At 43.9% G+C, this 18,578-nt stretch overlaps 2 protein-coding genes across 3 annotated transcripts in view; one reads left to right on the top strand and one right to left on the bottom strand.

Moving 5' to 3' along the window:
• DOCK2 (dedicator of cytokinesis 2) overlaps nucleotides 1-18,578 on the top strand; it is a 413,194-nt gene that overhangs the window by 212,228 nt on the left and 182,388 nt on the right. The gene's annotated exons all lie outside the window — the stretch shown is intronic.
• INSYN2B (inhibitory synaptic factor family member 2B) overlaps nucleotides 1-18,578 on the bottom strand; it is a 116,028-nt gene that overhangs the window by 8,802 nt on the left and 88,648 nt on the right. Inside the window, exons 2-3 of one of the 2 annotated variants that reach the window (XM_059417335.1) lie at nucleotides 10,668-12,893; nucleotides 9,528-9,602 (exon numbers count right to left, since the gene is read on the bottom strand). In XM_059417335.1, the coding sequence (XP_059273318.1) occupies nucleotides 9,528-9,602; nucleotides 10,668-12,013 (1,421 nt within the window). In that variant the 5' untranslated portion in view covers nucleotides 12,014-12,893. Of the gene's footprint in view, nucleotides 1-9,527; nucleotides 9,603-10,667; nucleotides 13,006-18,578 lie in introns of those variants that run through there. The other variant, XM_059417336.1, reaches the window with a different exon arrangement.

The following is an 18,578-nucleotide window of genomic DNA, read 5'->3' on the forward strand; positions in this document are numbered from 1 at the left end:
GGGCGCTGCTCCTAAGAGGGAGCTTACTCAAGGCCATACAGGGACTCAGCAGTCTTGGGTCTACTGGAGGCTACTGAGGTCTGTGGCTGTCTCTCTGCACTTTCTTCTTAGCAGGTGAGTCTTGCTCTTTTATAAAGAAAAGTGGCGACAAGCCACTGCCATAAACCATAACTCCTGGCAAGTTGGCTGAGAAATTAATGATCCACAGCATCTCTCTGAAGACAAAACATCTCCCAAAACCCTCTCCATCCCTTCATCATCTCTGTCAGAGTGCTTCTGCGACCCCTCTTACCACAGAACTCAGGTGCACTACAGATTTATTACTGCCTGCAACTTCCTTTTTTAGAGAATTAGCCATCAGAATCAACGGAATCAGCGAAGGTAGTTTGGTTCCTCTCCACTTGGATAAATCACGCCATTTTGGAAAGTGTCTCTGGGGGAGAATTATAGTCTGGGAAAGTAGGAGCTTTCGCTAGTTTGTTTTCTTTTCCCCTCAACCTGGAAGGGATTTTGTTCCTAACGCTTTCTTCTAATGACCAGATTGCTCATTATTTATAGGGTATAATTTTAAGCTTTACAACTTGCAGCCATTTTAAGTTGGCAAGTGTACCCCTTCTCCTAGGGCCTCTGTCTGCTGATGAGTCCTCAGAGAACTGTAGGTTCCCTTCTCAATACATAAGTAAGTAGGACCAAGCTGCAGAAATCTTCACTGCTGATCCCTGACTGTGAAAGAAATCTGCGCCCTGCCTTCTGTGGCTCTGTGTCAAGAAGGTCTTTAGGATTGGCCTCCAGAAGTGGCAGATCATCTCAGAGAACTTTAACATGTATATTCATTGATTCTCCAAGGTCAGAGTAAGAGTGGCAGGGGCAAGAAAATCTCCTGAAAGCAGGATCGGTTTGCACTCTTGCTACATTGAATTTTGGACAAGTTGTTCATGGAACTCCTCTTGAGTCCTGGTTTCCTCATCTGCAGAGTGATTACAACAACCAGACCCCCATTTTAAGATTGTTGGGAGTCCAAAGTGAGAGGATACATGTACAGTGTTTAGCAAAGCTCTTGGCACCATGCCTGGTTCAATACATGGTAATGATTGTTACATTAACTTTACAGAGAAATAAAGATTGGGTCATTCTGTGGTCAACCGTGTCCTCTGTGCCAGCAGCCATCCATTTGTTATTCCTGTGAAATTCTAAACTTGATTGATTTTATATTTATAGTATGTTTCAGCCTCTTTAGCTATTAATGCATTAAAATAGGTTTCATTTTTATTTCAGATAAATTGCTGATGCTATAAATTTACTTTCTCCTTGCATTCTAAGGAGAAGAAGAAAGGGACAAAGCTACTGAGAGAAATGGGGGCTAGAAGCAAATGTCTTAGGGATCAACCTGTCGGAGCTCTGAGAAATTTCCACATGTGCTCTGAACTCTATGTTTTCTTCCTAAAAAGAGAGAGCTGAGCCATGTTTGGTGGCACTTATTGGGGGGATGCTGGGTGGTGTTGCCCTAATGTCCTTGTTCCAGCATCTGGAATAAATGCTGTTCAGTCCGTATTGAAATTTGGCGAGGGCTGCAAACGCCCCTGTGATTACTAGAAAGAACAGACATGCTGTGTAATTTGTAATTATTTTCCACCGCGGACTTCATTGCTGGCCAGAGGGAGGACGGCGGCTGGAAGGCAAAGCTCGCACAGTCCACCCAGCTCCATGCTGGCAGAGCATCAGCAGCAGACAAAAGGAAAATACTAAATAATTTAGGTGGAAAGTGGGTTACTAAACCCACAGGCCTGGGCGCATATTGCATTTCTAGTAAGATAATGCCTTTTTCTCTAGTTAGGTAATAGTTCTAAGTGGAAGGGAAGGCCAAGCCCCAGTGGTTGGAAAGCTTCACCACAGAAGGAAACTCAAGGGAGACACTCAGCACCACTGACCGTGTGGCCCTAGGTGGCTCATGTAAGTCTCCAGAGCCTCCTTCCCCAGGAAGGGGCCGGCTCGGCTTTCCTCCTGCGGGGCACGCAGCTGCAAGGCTTTGGCCTGTGTTCTGGAGAGGCTCCTTCTGATGAGTTCTGAATATCTAAACTGCGAGGGAGTCACATTGGGAACAATGGGAATACAAAGGGAGGCCCTTGCAGCAAATCTTCGGAATATCCTTAACTTCTCTTTCTGGTCAGAAGGAGTTGTAACGGTGGAGGAATCGGGAATGGTGAAAAGGCGGCCCGTGGTCTGTGGAGCTTGAGGGAATGAGAGGATGGTGGTGGAGGCGCCTGGCATTCGGGGTCATGCATATTACCTGGTTCGGGAGCATGCGGCCACTACAGCTCTCTCCTAAGTCGGGAAGCTGGTGCGGGCCAGCACCTTGCATACCCACCCTATCTGGTATTTATGATTGCTCCTCCAGGACTCGCCAGAGGATAGCTCCTAGCATCTGGGCTTAGCTTGGGTGCAACATTGGGCTTTACATGGTCTTAACCTTAATTGGAGGAGCAATGTCAGCAGGGATTGCCATTGTGTTCTGATCTCAGAAGAGGCCTGAGCAACTGGGAGACGTGGCAGGAAGGAGCCACTGCAAGTGAATGCCCTACGTAATGCATAACGCAAGCCTGGGCCCCAAGGTGGACTGACAGAGACTCATTTTCTCTTCTCTTTGGAAATAGGAGGCCTCAAAAATTACTATATGAGCTAGCCCTCTGACATCCACTTCCTTTCCCGTTGCGTCCACTCTCATCTGCACCCTTGAGTTAGGTCTGTATATGACTGCCTAACCCTACAATTAGTAGAAAAGCAAACGTTTTTCCAATGATGCATTCAAAACAAAAGCTATTTGCTGGGCTATTTTATTGGCAAGAATTTTCTTTTCATGGGCATGTAGGCTGGTTCTCACAAAAGTTTATAGTAAATCAACTGCATCTTCTTTTAAGACCCTGATTTTTGGGGCATCTGGGTGGCTCAGTTGGTTAAGTGGCTCAGGTCATGGTCCCAGGGCCCTGGGACTGAGCCCCACATCAGGCTCTACATCAATGGGGAGCCTGCTTCTCTCTCTCCACTGCTTATACTTTCTCTTCAAGTGCACATGCTCCCTCACTCGCTCGCTCTCTCTCAAATAAAATCATTTAAAAATAAAATCCTGATTTTACCTAATTGAATGTCTCTTAAGCTTTATTGGGATCAGAACTTCTCAAGGCACTTGCTGCAACTACAGACTCCTGCCATCCTTCACCCCACCTTCTGCTCCAGGAGGTTAGGGGGTCAAGGCCAGCAACCAGTATTCGGATACCCAGGAGTCTCCTATGCTGGTGCTCCATGATTACCCTTTGAGAACATTACTTAAAGCCTGCATCTAAAACAAAGCCTTCATGATGCCCTTGGCTGAGGGGAACTTGGCCATGTAACATACTGCTGACACCCCTCAAACAGGTCTGTCCTCTAAAGGCAGCATGCTATGGAATCTAACTAGCAGGCCCTAAAAGTGAGTCTCAGTCTTGTCATGGCCACTTACTAGCTTCAGAGTAACTGTGCTTGTGCCTTACTCTCTCAGTCCCAATTGTCTAATCTGAGTATTGTGTAAGTACTTGAGCCTCAGTTGCCTCATCTGCAAAATGGGAGTATTTTTTATCCATCTCACATGGTGGTGAGGATTAAATGTGGGAACAGAAGGTATTTATAATGACCAGTAATAATAGACACTGTCTTATTTCTTTCCCCTAATTTTCTTCCCAACAGATCTCTGCTGTCAGCTAGCTGCTGTAATTGTAAAAATCATTAAAAAAAAAAAGGCAAATAAACTGAACTCCCATTAGATGCAATTTGTTTATGAATCATGAGAGTTTAATTTGGTTGTATTATTATTGCTGCTGAAAAAAAATCATCACGAATTTAGTGGTTTAAAACAACACAAATGGTACTCTTAGAACTCTGGAGATCAGAAGTCCTCCAGAACTGTAAAGCATGGCATCAACAGAACTGTGTTCTTCTGGAGCCTCTGTGAGAGAGTCTGTCCTTTGATTTTTTTCCACTAGAGGCTGTCCACATTTTTTGTTTGTGATTTCCTCTCTTGAACCTCTGCTTCTGTTGTCATAGCTCCTTCTCTGACTCTGCAGAGAAGACTCTCCTGACTCCCTCTTCCCTTTGTAGGGATCCTTATGATTAAATTGAGCCCACCTGGACAATCCAGGATATTCATCTCATCCCAAGATCCTTAACCACATCTGCAAAGTCCCTTTTGCCAGGTAAGGTAACATATTCACATGTCCAGGAATTAGAATAGGGACATCTTACAGGGCCTTTATTTCTACTCTGGGTTTTGATATTTTACCAAGAGAGACTACAGATCTAATATCTTAAACCCTTCTCCCTCAGAGATCACTGGGGCAGTTCAGATACCATGGAAGGGAGATATTTATTTGAGCATGGAGGGAATTCGTGGTTTGCCACAGACCAATCTGCCTTTCCAATCACAGCCGGTACAGAAGTACTGGGCAATAATGTTGGATGGCCATGATGAGCGAGGATCTCAACATCCTGTGAAACTGCAGCAGGCTCTCTGAGTCATCTAAGGAGGGTGTGATGACCTTCCATCTTGTGGAGAATCTGTAGCATCTGTAGCATTCTGTAGGTATTTGAAAATTGACAATCTCTATACTACATTTGGTTGTTGTTTGATTCAGTTCAAAAACATCTGCTGAGGATCTGCTGCCTTTCTTCCCCAATAAGAACATTTGATTAATTAAGACCCTCCACTTCCCCACCCAAGAGTAGTGGCACACACAAATGGTAATAATGGTTGTACTCTGGGGCAATCTAAATCACTGTCTCCAACCTTTGCCCCAGGCAATGTAGCCATTTCCTTTTTTGACAAATCTCTACGGAGCACCAACTATGTACCAGACACTGCCCACCACTTCGAGATAATAGCCATTGGCTGAAGGAAAGAAACTCATCAACATTACATTACAATGCAATAGGATGAACAGTATGGCAGAAGAACATGCATGCCATGGGGTTCCCCCACAGGAAGTAATGTAAGGTTATCTAGAGGAACGGGCTTTTAAGCTGCAAGAGGAAATTTCCAGACAAGGCAGAGCAGAAAAGGCATTCCAGGAAATGAGGGAGCTAATGCAAAAGAACCAAGGCATGATAGAACACACAGTATTTGAAACTAGCCAGAGATCCTGTGGCTGAGGAGAAATGGGAGACCCAGCAGGTAAGAAGGTTGGTATCACTTTCAAAGGACCCTGAAAAAATGAGCTAAATGCAGCCACAGAAACTAGGATAAAGTTGTTTAGCAGGAGAGTGACATGTTAAGATTTTACTTTTCAGGTAATTTAGCAATCTGTGTGGAGGATTCCCTGGGATGGGGCGAAAGGGACCTATGGCAAAAAGATAAAGCCGTGTTCTAGTGACAAACAATGAGGGCCTTGACTGACCAGAGACAGAGCTGATGAAGCTTAGGGGATGGATTTAGCAAGTAGGATTAGTAGCCACTTTGATGTGTGCTATGAAGGAGAAGAGTGAGGAAGAAGGAGAAGAGTGAGTGGGAACTAAGATTTATGGTGTCATGGTTAATGGTGTTGAGAACATCAGAAATAAGAAGAAGAAAATACAGCATGTGTTTTGATAAATGGTGAATTTGAGGTGGCTTTGAGATATCCGTATGGAAATAAACAGAGAGAACAATCTCATGAAACAGATAGGGGAGGGTGGTATCACAGAAATAAATTTAAAATCCATGAGTGCAGTGGGAACCATGAAAAGAGGCTAAGGCTGAGAAGAGCTGGCAGGAGACAGCTGTTCAGATAGATCCCCCCACCCCTGCCAACGGCCCAGACACACAACAGCTCTTTTGCTGCTCTCTCCTCTCTAGAATCTTTCAAACCTTCCGTGGTCAACCTCTCCCTTCACCTATTTCAGATGTAAGTTTGCAGCTTCCTCTTTGCATTTCCTAAGCAACACATTTAGATGGGATTATGAGAAGGACTTCTATTCTTTTCCCTACAACATCTGAGGCATTTTACAGCTTAGACCAAGCAGATTTTTTTCTGGGATTAATGTCCAGAAAATAAATGCATGATTTGTGTAGCCAGAGATCTCCAAAGAGACTCTGTGATTATTTATTTATTTTTTTTTACCGTGAAGACAAAATGCTGGAAAAGCAGAGAAGGGGTGAGGGATGGAGGAGGGATGTAGCATGGAGGGGCCCCAGGGCCTTGAGAAGAGGAAAGAGAGCTTATTCCTTGGGATAGCTTTTTCCAAGCTTCATGGTTCATTCACCACCTTCCAGGTCTTTGTGAAACTCCCCACACCATCTGCACATTTACTTACTTTTTTTTTTTCTCTCTCTGAATCCATTCACTTTTAAACCTGAACACTTACTCAAAGCAAGTAATATCACTTTTGAAAGTGAAGATCCACATCTCCTACAATGAATATATAGAGGGACTAGTTTTCAAAGTTAAAAACTTCAGTAAAAAATTTAAAGCAGTTACCCTCTGGTTAGATACTACTGCTTGTCTACGGCTATGAACCTGAGAGCAGCTCTCTTTTGGCAAAGAAGTGTAATAAGCAAGCATTACAAAGGCTTTGAAGATACTCTAGTACCAAACTCAGATTTCCCCTGTTAGATAATCAGAGGAATTGAAATAAATTTGGAAAAAAGGACAACCTTCTCATCATGTAATTCACTGGTACTTAATGTTGGTACCACAGGTGGCATTCACCCAATCCTCTGAGTAACTTGTCCTAGGATTAACACTAAAGAAAGGTGAGGAGAATGACTGGGGATTAAAACAGCCTGGAATCAGCTTAAGGTATAGAGTTGATTCCCACACTCTTCCCTTGGTATCTTCTGTAGTCACAATTCCAAGGAGCCCATCCTCCCAGCTGTAAGGAAGTCCCTGAGATCCCCTAAGAGCTATGCATGGAATCTGTAGGCATTTGTATTAGTGCTATTCTCCTTGGTGAGGTAAAACTGCCAGAATGATCCACAGTAAGAAGAAAGCCAAGGAGGCATGGGGTCAGGGCACCCAGAGGGCTGTTCTTGGAGCAGGGAAAATGAGTTGGATAGAACCAATGACCTCACATGTCTTGATGGAAGCAAGTAGCATAGCCATAGCCTTTGGCTAATGAGACCATTTGGAAAACCTTATGTATTGCTAACTTAACAGCAACATCTCCACAGAAGAAGACCCAGCAGGCAACTATCAGGCGCCCATGTGCTTTATGTACAGTGACGGGGACAGGGCCCATCCATCATCAGGGAGAGGGACTGAAGCTTAACAAGGCCTGAGGATGAGGATTTCACATCACTTATTCATCAGTTTGTAAGATCTGACTTTCCAGGACACAACACAAGGTTTGAAGTCATTTGAAATGTTAAAAAAAAAAAAAAAATGACAACTCTCATCTTCCCACTGTTACTCTGACGGGGATGTTGTTTTCTGATCTCTTTGCTTTCATCAAATTAATTGTCCGTTCCTTTGCAATGGCTTAGATACAAGGTTGTAGATACTGTCTGGGAGAGCAGTCTGGCTTTGAATGGTAATAAGGGATGGAGGCATACAGTGGCTGTTCTTGGAAAACTAGGAAGTGATGTGTGTGTGTGTGTGTGTGTGTGTGAAGGTTTGCTAACCTGTGAAGGGGTATTAACTTAATTTAGAATGTTTGCTTGGGATGTTTGAAGTACATACTAGAAAAATGCAAACATTCTCAGACTTGTTGGAAGGTCATAGTTTAGCCAAATATTGCCACTTTGAATTCAGCATAAAACATCCGAATGTCAGGACTGAAAGGGACCATAGGGACCATCTAATTAAAAGCCCTCATTTTTCACATGAGGAAACTCAAAGGCCAGAAATGATTTATTTGCTCAAGACCAGGCCGTGACACTCACTGTGCATTGGGAAATAACTACTTCTCCTTTTCACTTACAGAGCTAAATAAAAAGTCATCCTAAGATGGTAGAAAATACAGCATTCCCTGCTGAAAAAAATAAATTATCCAAAATTTAAATGGAAGTTCATTAAAAATCATTCTTCTTGTTTATGATGAATAGTTTTTGTCCTCCCTAAATGTCTAGACATTCAATAGTTTTTGTCCTCATAGTGATTAGGAAATTGACTTAACATAGGAGATACAAAAAATAGAGTAAAAAAGGTAAACAATTGATAAGACTGCCTATTTACACACTCCTATACCAGAAACCTTCTCCAGGACTCCCTTTTTCGAGGGGATATTTTACACTAAGATAAAGGGCATTTTCTGTGAGTGGTCCAGAAACTTGTGTTAACTGATGAAAAGACATGGTCCTGTGACTCCCAAGCATAAGGAGTTGACATTTCACTGAGAAAATGCTCAAGGTCCTAGGCCCCAAGTATAGAGGCCTCCTGACTTGTGTTTCCAACACCCCTTTACCTCCCAGTTCCTTGTTAGGATGAAATCCCAGGATTCCACTAAAGAGAAAGAGATTTTAAAAAGAAGACACAGACAATACAGTTGGGCTTCAGATTGCTTAGGCTCTCACTGCCTTTCTTCTCCAAAATAGAAAAGCAATAGAGAAAGCTCAACTGTATATTTTAGACAGACACAATTAGATGCCATCACCTGAAATGTCTGCTTTTGACCACTTTCCTATCATGCTACTGAAAATGGACTGCCAGCTACGGGAGCAACGATCTTTCTAGTAATAACAGTAGTAAGCCCTTGGATTTGTACAGAGGCTTGCAGTTATAAAGGCATTCACAAAAATGAGCTTATTTGCTCTTCATGGCCACTCGTAATAAGGGTAATTGTCCCCACTCCACAGATGGGGCAACTGAGCCTGAGGCAGTTGAATGGGCATCAATCTTGGGGATCTTGACTTTATGTTTAGCACATTTACCACTACGTAATTTTTCTCATCTACCGCTATACAAATCTACTTTACTGTAGCAACCATACACACCTCCCACCCCCACCCCACTGCTGCTAGAAGGAAATGATGTACTTAGTAATGAACGCAAAGTGCTTAGCACAGTTCTTGATACCCAGGACATGCTTGGCTTGTGAGAGCCACCGTTGAGGAAGAGGCGGTGTGGTGGATTGACGTCCCGAGGCTTGGGATCAGAAAGATCTGGATTGGAGTCCTGAGTCTGACCTCTCTGGCTCGCTGAAAATGTTTAAAGCGAAACTAGGTCACATGGCTTAGCATTCCTGAGGACACGGACACCTGCCTCACAAGGCGGAACTGTGAAATGAGATGCAGACACCACGCAGAGCTTAGCGCCGTGTCAACACTCAGTGTGCAGTAAGGGTAGGGCATTCAATGTGATTTGCTCACAGACCTTCTTGTGCAGAAAGAAAGCAATGTCTGCCTAGGAACCAGATGTTAACATTTCATAGTTAAACACCTTGTTTTAATTTTTAGGTTTCAGGTATTCAAAGGCCTCCTGTTTTTGCCTCTCACTTGGCTCTCTGTGTCTAAGAGAGTTTACAAGAGTGCCCTGTGGCCCCCACAGCTTCTGTGCTCCACAGCAGAGGCCTTGGTTTTGGCCAGGTACCTGTATATGATGCACGCCGTGTTCTGGCAGGTACTGCAATTGTTGAGATCTTGGCCAGTTCGATAAAAGTTGCGCCTGCAGGAGAGAGCATTTGCTGGATGAGTCCATGGACAAAATCCCCATGGGATGCACACATTCTAGCTACTGGTTTCCTACAGCATAGCATTAACCCTCTTATCAGTAGCAATGCTCTAGAGTTGCATAACAAATAAAGAAACAAGAAACCTGTGATAATAGGACCTCACTTTTCTAGAGGGCATTATAAATGTTTAAGCACTTTTGTTATCTGAGGTTTTCTTCATGCTGACAATAAGTCGGTGAGATGAGTCAGTTACTTTTACCCCCACCAACAGTGAGGGAAACTGAGGGACCTTGCATATAGAAGGGAGATTATTAAAACCCCAGACTGTTTTGTTCAAAGCGTTTCTACCTAACACCGCAGTGCTTCTTTCTTATAAGGCAATGTTGGGTCTGATTCATATCAGCAAATACCACTTAATAACTTCTTCCTTCTCCTGCCCTTTTGTTGATTAGCTTTACTCATTCCTTCTTCCCAGGCTTTGGGGGGGCATTTTTCAAAGGACAAGAATTCTACACCTAAGCAAACCACTGCCTTCCCCTCCCCAGACTGGTGCTGAGTCACCCAGGAAAGTATTTTGTTAACTTTTTCTCTTTGCAGAATTGTGATCTCATTTCAGTTCCTATTTAGTGGATCAGGGACTGACTGGCCAAATCCATCGACGTGGTCAGTGGGGGGGAAGGTCAATGGTAACCTCAAGTTCCTTGTAAAAAGCACACAGATAACTAAAATCCTGTGCAAATACCGCAACTTGCTGGAAGGATGGAATGGGGGAAGTAGCCGTGTGCTCTCATCTTCTGCGGTCATTTACTATCTGCCCCCCCCCTTTATAAAAACACTTTTTGATCCTGTTGTTTTGTTGCCCCCCTTTCTCCGGTCTCTTGATATCTGGACACCAAAACAAATAACAATGGAAATCCACCAAAACCTAGAAAGGAACGAAACCACAGAACCTCAAAGACTTTGGAGGCATTATATTAATAGGAACCGGTGCTCTCTCTGCCCCTGTCCTGGCAAAAGGCGTAACCCAGTAGTTTTCAATAGAAACACGTTCACCTTACCCTTCTGTGAGAGCTCGAGCTTTCTCCAAGTCCTGAATTACATTCAAAAGGACTTTAATCTTCTCCTGGTTCGAGAGCAGCGATTCCTCCACGGACTGCAGCCGGCCTTGGAGGTCCCAGAGCTCCCCCTGTGCCAGGTGAACTGGATTAATCCCACCCGTCTCTCTGTCCCTCTGAAGTTTGGTCTCCCTTCTTGGAGGAGGAGATGGGAGGTGATTGCTCCCCGAACCATTCTGAAACTCCATGGTGTCTGACTGGGGGGGGTTCTTTGTCGTCTGCTCCTGACACGTGGGGGCAGAAATTGACACACCGTTAGTTTTGAGTGACAGCAGATCCTGGTGATCATTACTTGACGAAGAGCAGTCTGAAGCCCCTCCCGAATGGGCGGGCTGGCTGCGAGAGCCTGGTGAGGGGGAGCTGTGAGTCCGTGGAGGTGACGGAATACACGTTTCCTTTGATAGAGACGACAGTGGGCCAAGGTCTTTGTCCTCAGCGTTGTCTTTGGGCAAAAGCAATTCAGGTTTAAGTTTCCCCATGCCTGGTGTGTGATTGGCATCGCTGGTGGCATTTAAGCAGGGAGGGGATCTTTCTGAATCTGAGAGTGGCACTGTTCTCGCATCTCCGGGACACACGTCCACCAAAGGATGTACGGAGTTGCTCAGGTCACCTGACCTGTCCGGACTGAAAGTGGACTTTCTAGCTGCCCAGATAGGACTGTGGTAAATATCATCTGGGACCTGAATGGCAGCAGTTGCTTTCTCTGAGGCCTTCCAAGTCCCTGCTTCCAAGCATACACTAATAGGCCCATTGCTTTGCACCTTGGACATTCTAGGAGGAAACGGGTGGGACACTTTGACTCTTCGAGGCCCATCCTCAAGATGCTGAGCCAATCTTAAGTAGGCAAGGTCCGAGGATACAATGTCCTGTTCGGAGAGGTTGCCGTTGACCTGGATGGCACTTGGGGAGGCTGTTGGCATTTCTACCAGGGACTTGCTGGCTGTGAGTCTCTTCCTTTTGAAAACTGGGAAATGCTTCCTGAGACTGGGGGAGGTTTGGATCGCAATGTTCTGAAAGCCCCCTGCCTTCTGGGGCCTGGGGAAGGAGAGTGAGTAGGTGGGGAGGTGATGGTGCCTGGAGGCCTGAGTCTTGCCCATCACAGCTGGGTCCTCAGAAGCTTGCACATCCACCTCAGCTAGGCCAGGTGGAGTCTTACTGGTCCCATCTTCCTTGAACCGTACCTGCTGAGATTTGCTCCTGCGATGATGAGGTTGTTTCACGAACTCCACTGACTCTAGGCTGTTACGCTTTAGAAGCACAGGCCGCACTTTCATATTTTGCTGGGCCATTGAGCCTCAGTTAGAAGGACTGGGACCATACACTTCTCCGGGGCACATTTCTTTAGGTCTTTGGAGCAGCATCTAATGATAGCATCTCAGACTTAGAGATCTGCCAGCCAGGATGAAGTGGTCCTCTCCTCCGTGTATAGGAAGCTCCGTTGGCCATTCCCAGCCAGTAGATTCTCCTTGGGAGCTATCCGTAATGCTTCCCCTGCAGTTAAAATACTATTTCATCACGGTGATAATTGCCACTTAGATAAACAATGAGTTAGGCTAATCATTAAACATCTCATCTACCAAGAGAGCTGGTGGGCTGTTTATCCAGAGAGGCTGGCAGGCAGTTCTGATCCTGGAAGAAGCTTGCTGTCTTGAACAATAAGACAACAAAAGTACCATTTAGGGGATAGCGCCAGACTCCCAGTGTGTGAATTCCAAAAGAAACCTGCTATGTCCAGAGCATACGGCTTCCTTTCCCGAAGCATCAATTTCCGCTGTAAAACTGTAGGAAACTTAAGCACATCTACTTTCTGTAACATGTAAACTGGTGGGGAAATCAGTGACTTGGGGGCTGGATTCTTTGACGATACATGATGTCCCTAAGGGAACATCCCCATTTGTGTCAATCACAAGTTCCTCCTTTGGGGCCATTGCTTTCTTTCATGCTGTTTCCCTGTTCATCACAAAACCCAGTGGGCTGTGACCAGGATAGGACTGAGGCATCCGAAGGCATTCAGAGGGCAGAATCCCTGTTGGAGTGTCTTAGCTGAAGCTCACATGTAGGCAATGTGAACGCCGTCCACAGCTCTGGAAATCTGAGCGAGAACTGAGCTCACTTGGCCTCAGGGCAGGAGTCTGAGGCCTGGCAGTCCCGCCAGCAAGTGGGAAGCGTCTGGAAGGAAAGAGAGAAGTGTTGCAACTGAGAAGGCAGTTCAGACCTGGGTTTCTCTCCTAATACCAGCACCTTGACCAAGTCCATTAGGGTGGCTTTTCTAGGAGTAAGTCAGCTGACCCCTTTTTCTGTTCCCCTAGTGAGCCAGCCACATTGTGGCTGCAAGACCTTGAAACAAAATGCCTGACTGCTTGGACTGTTTCCTCCTCCCACTCCCAGGCATCACCCAGTGAACTTTCATTCATCTTTGAAGTCCCAGCTTATATGCCACTTCCTCAGGGAACCTTTCCAAGGACTCCTCCCTCATACACACCTTCAGTGCTAGACCACAGCAGGGCCCCTCCAGTACCTTCTCTGCACATCCTTCATAACACAGACTGCAGCCATCCCGAAAGAATCATCTGCGTCTGCATTTATTTAGTGTGCAGCTTCCCCACTAACCTGTAGGCTCAGTAGGACAGGGACTGGAGGCTTTTTTTTTTTTTTTTTTTTTTTTTTTTTTAAACTGCTTGGGTATTTCCAGCCTGCTTCTAGGCTCACTTTGGGTATATAATGAGCATCTGTTGAGAAAGTGGATGGCTGAATAAAAGGCAGATCCCTTGGAAGCCATGGAGGGCTGGGTGTGGTGAGGGGGTCCTACAGCATCCTGGCAGCGCAACAGGGCAGTGAGTTACCTCTGCTTTGACTGCAGGGTTTACCTAAGAACAAGATTTTCCCCTAATGTCTTCATTTTTCAATTGCTTTCCAGGCGATGAAGGTGCATAAAATTATCCACGGAAGATGTACCTTGTAGCGAAAACAGTTACCATTTATTGAATACTTATTTTTGCCATACTGAGGACTTTACATGCATTAATCATAACAGTTCACATTTTAGAAGTGCTGTTCTAGGCACTTTCCAAGCCATAGCTCATTCATTCCCTACCCTAGAGAGGCGGATGCTATCATTATCCCCATTTTATAGCTGAAGCTGAGGCTCAGAAAGGTTAAGTAACTTGCCCAAGGACACACAGCTAGCGTGTGTCCAAAGCTAGCGTCTGAACTTACACAGTCTATGCTCTTAACTTCTACACCCCATTGCCTTTCCAATTTTAGTATATGTGCCCCCTACGTGAGCACCCCTGCCCCTTTCCAACATTGCATTATCTCACTAATCCTTACAGCATAACTGTGAGCATCGAATCCTTCTTGGACTGATGAGGAAGCTGAGGTTCAGGGAGGGTAAGTACTCCGTGAAGGAGCCAAGATGTGAACCGGGGAGTCTGTGATTCCAAAGCCTGTGTTCTTCCCCTCGATGTTTTAAATTTGTCCCCTTGGGATCTGCCTGCATTGTGAGGCAGGCTATACCAGTGATTTGAGAACAGAGTTTGAGGAATTGTGCAGGTCTGGAGAGGTACAGGGGACTGTCCCCTGCACTTGCCATGGTAAAGAAAACCTGATTTCTAGAAGTCGAGTGGATCCCACAGCACCGGACTAGGCAAGTGCGAATGACACCCGGGTTGATTAAAGGATTTTACAGGACAATAAAAGTGCTAAGTACTGGGATTATCTTGGAGATAGTCGGCTGGAGATCATTCCAGCCAGGAATTATTAGATATGCCCATGGCAGTTTCGGTTTTTTTGGGCTCCCAGCTACCTTGAGAAAGACCAGCTAAGCCTGTGAGGCTGCGGCAGTTGAGTGGCCTGTCCGAAAGGGAATAGGACCCATCTGTAATGCTAATGAGTTATCAAGTTGTCAGGAGCCTTACAATTACTCCTCACATTCTGAATGTACCTTAGACCTGAGTTAAAACCCTTGTCCCTTCCTGGCTGAAGGGTTTGGGGGTAATACTTACCCTCTCTGAGCCTCATTTTTTTTTTTAATCTGTAAAATACAGATGATGCTCATAGCATAGATACTCACAGATACACGGGTCTAATGGGAGAAGTCAATGAGACATTTATGCAAATCTCTCAGTGCAAAGATCAGCATGCAGTAAGCGGTCAGTATGGGTTCATTATTGCTCTGAACACTGTCGTCCTCATCTGCAGCCAGGTTTCCGTGTTTGGGGTGCCAGAACAACTCTCCACAGCTTTTCCCAGAGCAGGCAGAGCCATTCTTGGGACAGAATAAACAGAGTTTGGGGAAACCATCTTACACTTGCCTCACCTCTCTGAAGAGTGGGGTTGGCTTCTGAGAACGGCAGCACCCCATAGCTCTCTGGGGAGTTAGCCCTGCCGGTGATGGGCTCCTGCACCACTCTGTAGGACGGTCCTGAACAACTCCACTTTCACAATCAGTTTTATGTTTTTCAAAGACTGCAGAATTTTTAGGTCTTAGAAAAAAAAACTCCAGTTGTCTGTCCCTTCATTATTTGACTAAGTCCTCTCTGCATCATCCTCTTCATGCAGTAAGTAAGGCTGTCGGGTTACTAGTAGTGACAGGCAGCTCGCTACTGAATCTCATAGTAGATAATAATTATCGTTATTAATGGTTCCAAATATGGATTTAAAACTTATTATAACCATGCACTGTGTTATTGACATTTATTCCTTAAAATGGCCTTCTGTGTATGATCCCCATTCTGCAGAATGAGCAGTTAAGACTTGTCAGGTTAAGTCACCTGCCTGAAACCACACAGCTCATACACGAAATGTTTGTGCTGCAGAGCCTAGATATTTTGATAATCTACTTTTGTGGATTTCTTTGCCTAATTGTCCACTGCTTCCTTACTCTCCCTAACTATTCATTCTGGATGAATGTTAGCACTTCATTCTGGATAACTTAACTCACTTAGGCTACAATTGTGTGAAGCTGGTTTTCATAAGAGCTAATATTTACTGAACACTGGTGATGTGCCAGACATTGTGTAGGTGCCTTTCATTTAGTCCTTGACCCTTACCACAATTCTAGAAGCAGGTGCTATCTGCTTTTATCTGCTATTATTTTATAAATGAGGACACTGAGGCACAAGAGGTACTTTGCCCCATCACTCACCTAGTAAATGACAGAGCTAATATTCAAACCTAAGGACTGACCTTGGAGCTCGGGCTCCAAACCACTGGCCTTTCCTGACTCCTCCAGGACTGGGGAAGGATGGAGCTTCTTGTGTAAGGCTGTCAGACAGTTTCAAAATCCCTCCACATTTTTCTTCTGAAAGTCTGCCATTATTCTGGTTTAGCCCTGCCTTTTCTCCAGAAAATTTATATACCCTTGAGATGTTTGCACTTGATCTTTAAAAACCACTTGTTTTCCATTTTCAAGGATATTACATAGTCATTGTGTAAAAATTCAAATAATGTAGATAATTTTAAAGGAGGAAAAAAAAGCACCTGGAATCTCACCACCCAGAAAGAGCCACTCTGTACCACCAATCTGGTGATGTTCATTCTAGGCAACTTGCTGGTAACATCTGCAACATTCATTGTGTGCCTCTTACATACACATGCAGGTTTATAGAAGCCTTTGTTTGTTTGTTTGTTTGACTGAACAACATGGAGAAAGTTCCATGTTATGGCATGTAGATTCACACCGTTCTTTTAGGTAGGCTAATAGGACTCTGCTGTCTGGTTATCTGGTTGGTTAACCATGACCTATCTGAATAGTATTTAATAGTATTTTTTATAAATATTTAATATTTAGGTTGTTTCAAAGTAGTTGGTTTTATTAATGCTGTAAATAACATTTTAAAAGTATGTGAACCTTGAAATTATTTCCTTGGAATAAATTCCTAGAACAAGAATTAGGAGGTCAAGGTGTATATATATATATGTATATATATACATATATATATACATATATATATATATATATTATTGATATTACCGCTCTTCCTAATAGTAAGTTCTAGTGCCATGTACCCCATCATTACTACATACGAAGGCCTTTTTACCTGAGTCTCTTTGTTGCCGTGTTTGGTAAATTTCAGATGATTTTTTTCATTACTGTCAAATTGGGGAGGAATTGCATCTCACTATTCTCATAATGAAATTTATTTAAGATTGGGCATTTTTCCATATGTCTATTGGTTTATGTTACATTTGGAATGAAAAGTGACAATTTGAATAATTAAGTCAATGTAGAAACTGCTGTGTCCTAGACATAACCTAGGAAGCTTAGCAAATATAAAAATTTCCACTTTTAAAAAATGAAGAGTTATATATCCAATTCTTCTGCCCCCAGTACCCATCGTGACCTTTGCACAGATATGTCCCAGAGAGTACACCTGGCGAAAGGGAATGACCCTCTGTAGGCTTCAGGTCTCACAGACTCCCAGTGGCCGTTAATTGATAGGGAGTTCCCTAGCCCTCAGTGGTTAGGGCTTAATTAATGTCTTGTCTGGAGTCCAGAATCACTCCCCAGAGATAGTTTCAGTAGTCTGTTGCACACCCAGTGGCTAGGAGTTATTGCTGATCTTTGCAACACTTTATTCTCTCCTCCCTTGACTATTTATGTACTGAACACACACTGACTGTTTATGTTCCAGCCATGCCTTTGGGTAGTCCTTGCAAAATAAATGCCCATTTAGTAGGCACAGCAAGATTTAGTACTATCTATGTAGATCAGAAACTTCAGACTTACTCTAGAATAGACTCCCAGTCCTCTTCTCTGCCATGTAATTAAGCTCTACAATAAAGAGTAAAGGAAAAAAAAAAAAAAAGCTAGGCTTTAGCTGATGATAGACTTGAGCTAGAATCTTCCATTTTCTGACTGTTAGCCTGGAACAAGTGACTTGGCCTTTGTAAAACCACGCAGAATTGTTGTGAGGATTAAATGAGATTATCTATATAAAACGGTCAGCATAGTCAATATTAGCTCTTCAGATAGATCCCAACTGGAGACCATGGGGTACATGTGAGTGGGCTTTGGCTCACTTACTTTTCCTTGGGAGAGTAAACTGAGGTAAATATACGGGAGGAAATGTGCAATAATAATATTCCCAGAAATCCTATCCATCGCCCTGCCACCTCCGTGCTTTCTATACCACTTTGGCATTGCACTCGTCTCCCTGTGTAGTGACTATCCGCTGGCCTTCAGCTTCCCTAACTCAACTGCAGGCTCCCTGAGATCAGAAGGTGGTCATACTCTACTTTGAACCCTCTTCTTTATCTCCAGCTTGACACAGAACAGGTGTTTCCTTCTTGTCAAGCAATAAATATAATCCCATATTACCTAGTTTGCTTTAGGTTCTATGGCATGGAATAGCTGTTGTCATGGAATACATATTTGTACAACTAATTAATTAGGAGTGAATTAATTAATTCACTTACAAATTGCTTTCCCTTTTAATGATATATTATCAATGATATATCATGAGTAGTTCTCTGTCTGCCCTTTAGGGTACTATATTTGCTCTATTTATGACTCAGATTGAATTTGGTTATACTTACTGAGGACACATTTTGACCCGGGGACTATGATAAACCTTGTAGAGATTACAATAAAAAGTAACACTTGATTCCCATTTAGTACTAAGGAGATCCCTGATAATGTAGCCTCATGTGGAATGAATCCCTTGGAAATGCTACAAAAATGGTGTACAGAGTTGGGGATGACTTGGAGGAAGATATTTGATTCCTTTTATATTTTCAAATCCTGCTTCAAGTATCAAGGGACTTTACATTTTAAACAGGGTTAGACTTTCTCCTCTAGGCTGGGAGTCAGCAGGTTTTTGTTGTTGTTGTTGTCTTTTTTTTTTTTTTTTT

This window comes from Mustela nigripes, chromosome 12, assembly GCF_022355385.1.
Source record: "Mustela nigripes isolate SB6536 chromosome 12, MUSNIG.SB6536, whole genome shotgun sequence".
NCBI classification, from domain to species: domain Eukaryota; kingdom Metazoa; phylum Chordata; class Mammalia; order Carnivora; family Mustelidae; genus Mustela; species Mustela nigripes.